The sequence below is a fragment of the Podarcis filfolensis genome, assembly GCF_964270895.1.
Source record: "Podarcis filfolensis genome assembly, chromosome: 5".
Classification (NCBI taxonomy): domain Eukaryota; kingdom Metazoa; phylum Chordata; class Lepidosauria; order Squamata; family Lacertidae; genus Podarcis; species Podarcis filfolensis.
In genome coordinates this window covers 86,047,831-86,056,038 of record NC_139608.1, presented here as the reverse complement: position 1 = coordinate 86,056,038, position 8,208 = coordinate 86,047,831, and the positions used below count along the sequence as shown (strand labels likewise).

Genomic DNA, 8,208 nt, shown 5'->3' with positions numbered 1-8,208 from the left:
CGGACAAAAGGATTAGGGGGGCAGGGGCGGAGAAACTGCACCCTGAAACATCATCTACTATACCTGCTGCAAGTGATTTGCGATGTTGAGGATCTGCTGGTTGGGGATGCTGACTGCCACTTGGACCAGCTGTGCAATCACAGCTGTCTGCTCATGGATGATAGCCAGGTGCAAAGGCCTGTGGGGACAGATAAAATTATTGTCTTAAGAGCAGGAAGATGAAGTTCTCGGGAACTGTGCAGTCAGTCGAAGACGGGGCAAGAAGCGAGTCCAACTCCTAGCTATGGTCTGTGTGCGTCACCAAATCCCCCCTTCTACAATTTGCAAAGGAGGATCCAAAACTCCCCCTACATTGGGGGCTTTCTGGTCCAAAGAAGAAAAATGTTTGCTCCAGAAACTACTGGAGGCAATTAAATATTGCAAATGGGGCACGTTTTAGTATGAGTGGACTGTGGAACGGCAGAGGACGAGGTGAAGACCAGACAAAGAGTTCTGGTCAGGCCTCCGCTACAGCTCTGTGTTCACTTGTTTTACTATACTTATTTATTAAATATGTAACCCCGCCCTTCACCTGCCTCATGGCCCTTCACCTGCCTCACAGCATAAAAATGCAAAATAAAAACACAAAATACGTACTAAAACCCAAGAACAATACAAACCAACAGCCGCCACAAGCACCCATTGTTCTCACCATCTGGTGAAAACTGCTGTTCTCACAATTTAAAGGAATTTCAAAGGAAAACTAAGATTTTCAAGTCTGCGCAATGTATAAGAAAAAAGCTGGAAAAATGGACACAAACCAAAGACTGAGAAAAGGGGATAGCTTTTATCGAAATATCTAAAAACCTAGCCAAATATGTTAAGGGAACGGCAGTTTCTTGGAGTTTATACTAAAGGGCTTAGATCAGGTATCAAGAAACAACATGATATCAATTTATATAAGAATGCATACACTGCATTTTTTATTTATTTTTGTCCCTTATACACCTCTTTGTTCTTTTGCCCACCCTCACTTCCCCCTTTTCTTCTCTGTATCACTTTCTTTATAACTGAAATCCGTCCGATAAAATATTAATATTAGATTGGAGGGGAAAGGTATCGAGAAATGTTTCCTAAGCCTGAGAGAGACTGAATATATTGTCAAGCGGGCAGCAGAATTCCTTTCCATGAGCCCTTGCTTCCTTTTCCACATTTCAAGAGGCAGAGAGAAGAAGGAGAAGAAGGAGAAGAAGGAGAAGAAGGAGAAGAAGGAGAAGGAGAAGAAGAGTTTGGATTTGATATCCCGCTTTATCACTACCCTAGGTAGTGTCAAAGCGGCTAACAGTCTCCTTTCCCTTCCTCCCCCACAACAAACACTCTGTGAGGTGAGTGGGGCTGAGAGACTTCAGAGAAGTGTGACTGGCCCAAGGTCACCCAGCAGCTGCATGTGGAGGAGCAGGGAAGCGAACCTGGTTCACCAGATTACGAGTCTATCGCTCTTAACCACTACACCACACTGGCTGTGGCTCCTCCCTAGCACCACCCTCCAGACTCTTGCCTCCAACAGAAGGATTGCAGGAAGCGAGCAACTGTCCCCCGAATTGTGGAGTCTCTGAGGAAGCCTGCTTGCTCCCGCCTCCTCCCACACACCAGACAGCGCCTGCCCCAAAGGCCCCGCTCCGTCCGCAGCAGACTCACGTGTCTCCGTTCTCGTCCTGAGAGGCAGCCAGGTGCCTCTGCACAGCCAGCAGCATCCGTGGGTCGGCCGTGACTGCGTAGTCGAGAAGAGCCCGGGAGCTGCGCCGAGCCAGCATCAGCATCCACGAGCTGCACTCCTGAGCTAGGGGGACAGGGAAAAGGCACTGTGTGAATGCAACCCTCTGCCGGTGGCCAAACTGGACTTCTTGCACTCGGTCACTGTGCATGAATCCCCCCGGACACAATACCACCCTTGCCAAGCTTTGCCCTACTAGGGCAGGGGGTTGGGGGGCCCCACAGGGTCCAGATGCGACCCTCCAGGTCTCTCCTATTGGGACCCACACCTTCCTGCTCCACCCCCTTTTGCTGCTTTTGCCTGGGTGGAACGTGCTCTTGGCATCCGATAATGTGTCTTACTTGTCTGGACAGAGAATGTGTGTGCAGAGAACCGCCTTTCGCGAGGCTGCAGTGCAACCTACTGATACAAAAGGTGGGAGTCTCTCTGCCCACTTTTTCCTCTGGCCATCGTGTGCCACTACCCCTCGAAATGGATGTTCATGGAGGAACACACCCCACCCTGGCTGAAAATAGTTCTCCCCATCCCTGCAACAGGGGAAGGTCACAGGTCCATGGTAGAGCACATGGCTTTTACAAGCAGACATTCCCAGATTAATTAATTAAGTGTGGAACAAAAAAGCCGGTGGCGCTTGGAGGATGAAGAATGCCCCCCCCCCCCGGCTATGTGCACATGCCAGAGTCCTACAGCTCGTAGCACCATCGGTTTGGCTCCTGGGGGAGCGGGGAAGGAAGGAGAAGAGATGGGCCGCTGTGGCTATGGCTGTCGGAACCGGGGGATGAAAAGCCAGCTGGCTCGGTCCCAGCTGGAGCATCTCCCCTCTCAGCCTTGCCACTGTGGAGATCCATCAGCGCACTCTCCTGCTGGGTCTGCAGCAGCCACTCGTAGTAGCCCTGGCGCAACTTCTTCAAGGTCTTGTTCCGTGCACTGCTCTGGTTCGCCAGAAGCGGCTTAGTCATGCTGGCCACATGACCCAGAAGCTGTACGCCGGCTCCCTCGGCTAATAAAGTGAGATGAGCGTCGCAACCCCAGAGTCAGTCACGACTGGACCTAATGATCAGGGGTCCCTTTACCTTTACCTGCATCCTTTGAGGTTAAATCTTGGACCTATTGGAAGCTTGAAGGTTCCCAAACCTTCTCTGAGTTACTAACAACAGCTGTTTTAGCAAACTCATCAGCATACCTCTTAGGTGGTTTGCCCTTTGTGGCTCTTTCATATAGAATGTGTATATTTCATTCCATATATGGATTCAGAGAACTCTCCAGCACGTAAACTGCTTCCAAAACACCTCTTAACTCCAGACTACTTTGGACAGCACTCGTCTCACAGACGTACCATGCTGCAGCAGTTCTGCGTAGCGCTTTTCCTCCGTGGAGATCCGGCTCCCATCTTCTAATGTTTGCTGCTCCCCCTCTTCCGGCTTGGAAGTTCCTGGCATGTGGATGCCCCTCCCTCCTTGGTAGTTGCCCATCGGGTAGGTGCCGGAGAGGTAGATGCTGCTGTTGCTGCAAGAGCTGTATCCCGCTGAGTGCCAAGGATTCCCAGCTGGGGTAGGCAGGCGTTTACACACAACACAGAGATAGAGAGAGGTTTCTATGTTAGCCCAGTTGTGCTCACAGGGTTGGGCGACGCGTGGCTATATTTCAGGAGCCCTCGATAAATATTTCAGACTTCTAGCAAAAGGAACCCGTCCCTCCCCTGGCAGTCTAGTGGAAAAGCAGGGAAGAGAGGGGAGAAGAAAGAGAGAGGGGTGAGAGAGGGGGTGGTCCCAACCACGTCCGGTTATGTCCAGCATGCAAGCCCCCTACGCACAGTTCGCAAATTGTAGCTGTTGGAAAGCAGAAGGGGGGCAAGCCCCAATAAGTCAGGTCTGCACTTCTGCACTGCTTCGTCACCAGCTGAGCAAAGACACGGCAGTAGCTCCCAAGCCAGTAATGCACTGGCAAAATCACCGCTCAACCTAGGACTTTCAGATATCACATTTGAAACCGGCACTGTTCAGTTTACTGCAGGAGAGTTTGTGAGCTTGTATTCTAGTCGTCAACGGCGACTAGACTTTGCTCCCCGCTTTGCAACCCAGAAACCTTGATCTGCGGCACGTTCTCCTTTAAAAATAGAAACCAGCCCCCTGGGCATGCTCAGCTCAGTGCTCACTAATTCTGCAACATTTGACACGCCTGCCGTTTGTTCTGCAGAGCGCTGTTATCCAGACCCCCTTTCTCTACGCTGAAGACAAGCTAGTAAATTAAAATGATGACTCCGTCAGAGGGCTGCCTGCTTCAAGAGTGCGTGGTTTTGTCTTTGGAAAATCACGGGGAAAGGTGTAAAGTGAATGGTAATGAGCAGTTTCCACTTGCTGCAGGAATTGGAACTGCCTCAACAAATTGCACTGGAAGATCAGCCTTCTCTCTGTGTGTGTGTCTAATTAAGCAAACTACTCTGCGCTCTTTTAGCAATTCCACCCCATGAATTGTCCAGAATTGCTCACAGCCGTCAGCAGCAGTGGCTCACTTAAAGCCAGAGATAGAATCATATCAAAGAATGTTGTGGAACTGAGCTACAGTAGCATCCCCTGCCTCAACCCTTTAGTGGGATGGGGACTCGCTGTAGCTCAGTGGCTAGAGCTTCTATTTTGCATGCATTACGCACCAAGTCCAATCACCAGCATGTCCCGGTAGGGCTGGGAGAGACTTGCCTGAATTCCTGGCAAGTTGCTGTCAGTGCAACTGCAGGCAGCACTAAGGTAGGTGAACAAATAGTCTTAAGGCAGCCTCTTACGGTCCTAACCTGCCTTAGCATTACACCAAAGTGCCTATGCAGATTCTCTGTTTTATCTCTAAGCCAACACAGAGATGTTTATCACATGAAGCACAGAATGAGAAAAGCAAAAAAGTGGCCACTGAGTCATCAAATCGTCAAGCTGTAAGGGACCCCAAGGGTCATTTAATCCAAACCCCCTGAAAGGCAGGAATCTCAACGAAAACATCCATGACGGATGGTCTTCCAAAAGCAAGGCAACTGCTTTTTACAGAAGTGAAAGCCTCTCCAAAATGAAGGACGTGCTACACCAGCAGAACAAGTGTAAACCAAATAATATGGCTAATCAGAAGGAATGACGACAGGCCACCACTAAAGGTGCTTAGGCTAAATCAGTGTTTCCCCAACTTGGGTCTCCGGTGGGTTTTGGACTACAGTTCCCATCATCCCTAGCTAACAGGACCAGTGGTCAGGGATGATGGGAGCTGTAGTCCAAAAACAGCTGGAGACCCAAGCTGGGGAAACACTGGGCTAAATAATGGAGACTCCTTTCTTTAAAAAAGCACCAGACAGATGAAAAAAGGTGTAAAGGGAGGGGGATCAGGAAATCACAGAAGAGCTAAAGAAATCCTTTGCCCCTGCTTACATGTCAGATGATGTTGGGGAGAGACCCACAACCGAACCCATTTATTTTTGCACCCAAGAAATCCATGCAAAGGATGCGCCTATCAACGTTTTATAAACTGACAGCTTAAAACCCAGCTTCCCGTGGTCAGGTGGCCTTTACCCCCAAGGAGCTCCAGGAGTAGTTGGCTTCCTACAAGAGTAGAAGATGCTCAGGGTTCCACTGTCCAGTGCCAGAATTTTACAGGCTCTCCTGGAGTCTATACTCTGCTGCCAAAACTATTGCAACAAAAAGCCTTCAATCTCAAAACTAGGAAGCCGTCTACAGAGCAAGGAATTCCAAACTCCCCAAGCCTCCATCAACAAAGAGCAACGTTTACCTCCGCCAGAACCAAATCCGCCGGCTCCACCCCCAGCGCCTCCCATGGGCGAGCCGCCCCCAAAGTGCTGAGGGAACTGGGGCAAGGTCTTCTTCCTCTTCCTCTCCACTTCTTCCTTATCTGCAACCAAGGACACAAGAGGAGAGTCGTCAAAAACAAGGTCCTGCGCTGGCACTGGACAAACAGAAGTAGCAAGACACTTCTTGGTACAAGCTCCCTGTACCTTCCACCACCGGGTAGTAGGTAAACTGCTTGGAGTCACTCACGTCACCCCCTCGCTTGCGCTTCAGCTGAAGGAACACGGTGACCGGGCGCTCGATCTTGGTCTTGTGGTAGGGCGGCGTGCGGAACACAATGGCGTACTGCAAGGACACAAAGTGTGGACACTTGAATAGGGCTTAAATGGCAACTCAAGAGGCAGCTCTGACTGATTCAGAGTCAATACGTATCATAACGTAAAGAACTTAACTACTGCCGTGGGTTAGAGGAGAATCAAAAGCCGAGTTGGATGTCATAAGCACACAGAGAAAAGTAAGTTCAAAACTGATAGGCTCCCTCCTACACACAGCAGTTTGATAGAGAGATATTCTTGCAGCACCCGACAGATTAATTCCCATGAGGCAGAGCAGCAAAATATTCGAAATATGGGAAGCTGCCTTCTACTGAGTCAGACCACTGCTCCGTCTTATGCTGCAGCGAGACTCCTTACGGGGTCCTCGCTGCGAGATCACATTCATCCGGTGCTATACCAGCTGCACTGGGGTACAGGATCAGGTTTAAGGTGCTGGTTTTAACCTTTAAAGCCCTATACGGCCTAGAACCCTCGTACCTAAGGGACCACCTCTCCTGGTATGTCCCACAGAGGAACTTACGGTCTTCAAACAAAAACATCCGGAAGGTCCCAGGCCACAGAGAGGTTAGGCTGGCCTCAACTAGAGCCAGGGCTTTTTCGGCTATGGCTCCAACCTGGTGGAACGCTCTGTCACAAGAGACTAGGGCCCTGCGGGACTTGACATCTTTCCACAGGGCCTGCAAGACAGAGCTGCTCCACCAGGCCTTTGGTCAGGGCACAGCCTGACTCCCTCCTTTGACAATCTTCACAGAACTTTAGCCTAATGGTTGCCATCAATTTGATTTGAATTAATTTTATAATGAAATGATTTTAGAATGTTGTACTATTTTATTGTTGTTAGCCGCCCTGAGCCCGGCTTCGGCTGGGAAGGGCGGGATATAAATAAAAATTATTATTATTATTATTATTATTATTATTATTATTATTATTATTCAGTATTGTCTACACTGTCTGGCAGCTGCTTCCAGGGTATCTGGGAGAAGTTTCTAGCCCTACCTAGAGACACCAGGGATTGAACCCACTGCATAGAAGGCCCCTGAGCTACAGCCGTTGCCCAGTTAGGTATTAACCCTTCTAAAAACCCGCCAGCCAGGAGGAGAACCATCACAATGCAGTGCCCAAAAATAGCTCAGCGGGATTTCACGAGCCTACGATATTGAACAGAGCTGAGGCGTCCAGGGAAATATACCTCTAGAAATGGATCATCAACTAGGACAACTGCTGCAGCTTATTCCGCATCTTGGCCCGGAGACCCAACTGATGTGTCTGAAGAAATCAGTTTCGTCTATGCATCCCCTTGCAGCTGCCAAGTCACTCACCTCACCCAGGAATAGCAATGAAAATGGGCAAGTAGTTTCCTGGTTCACGACCTAAAGTAAGTCGCACAACCATGCAGAATATAGTTTTATCGCCCTCTGAGCTTTATTGGAAGAAAAACCCAGTTTCCCAGGGCTTGCGTTCACTGGACACGAGAGGCGAGCAAACCAGGGAAAGGAGATGGGCTTTCCAAAGATCTTGCGAAGCTCATCAGGTTTAAGAGGCGACAATGATCCAAAAGCATATGCTTAGGACCTATGTATACTGGCAGAACCTCTCATTTTCTTCAGGCAGATGAAACCCCAAGCTCACACTTACAATCCTTAAATTCACACACACAAAAAACCTGGTGGTCTTTTAGCCTGGTGCCACACGGAATGCTACACAATCTTAACATCTCAGCCTGACAAGAGATTTGCTCTGCAAGACTGATCTTTTGAGTGGGACCCAGGCCTCCCACGACCCAACCGGTACCTGTTTATGTACATCTGTAGGGGAGAAGTCCCCAAAGGCCTGCCAGCCATTCTCATCGTCTTCATAAAACCGCACCTCAATATCATCTGGAGGAGGAAGAGAAAAATTATTTCCCTAGTGAGCAAGCACCAGCCCACCCTGTCTCAGGTCCCAGGCATCTGAACTAGCACAGGGTCTCATTTATTAAGGTCTTCTCCCCCCCCCCACACAATACATTCTCAGTACAATCAATCCCACTATGTGACCACAGCCCAGCCCTCTAGAGCAGGTATCCCCAAACTCAGCCCTCCAGCTGTTTTGGGACTACAACTCCCATCACCCCTAACAGGACCAGTGGTCAGGGATGGGAATAGTAGTCCCAAAACAGCTGGAGGGCAGAGTTCGGGGATGCCTGCTCTAGAGCATCATTTTCTCCCTTTCCCAAGCCATTTTCAGGCCCCAAGTTCCCTCCGCGACCACATGGGGTCTTCCTTCATTCCTTCTCCTTGTGCTAACGAAGAGCCCTCCGAGGCCCAATTTACAAAGGGACCATCTGCCTTGGAAAGCAATG

General features: G+C 49.6%; 1 protein-coding gene across 3 annotated transcripts in view; it reads right to left on the bottom strand.

Annotated features, from left to right (window-relative positions):
- Positions 1-8,208, bottom strand: part of NFKB2 (nuclear factor kappa B subunit 2) — an 83,517-nt gene that overhangs the window by 8,400 nt on the left and 66,909 nt on the right. For all 3 annotated transcript variants that reach the window (XR_014548618.1, XM_083615569.1, XM_083615568.1), the window contains 6 exons: positions 7,659-7,744; positions 5,739-5,877; positions 5,516-5,635; positions 3,090-3,299; positions 1,678-1,819; positions 64-178 (listed from right to left, as the gene is read on the bottom strand). Coding sequence is in view for 2 of the 3 variants with exons in the window: in XM_083615569.1 (XP_083471695.1) it covers positions 64-178; positions 1,678-1,819; positions 3,090-3,299; positions 5,516-5,635; positions 5,739-5,877; positions 7,659-7,744 (812 nt within the window). In the remaining variant the exon portion in view is untranslated. The remainder of the gene's footprint in view (positions 1-63; positions 179-1,677; positions 1,820-3,089; positions 3,300-5,515; positions 5,636-5,738; positions 5,878-7,658; positions 7,745-8,208) is intronic.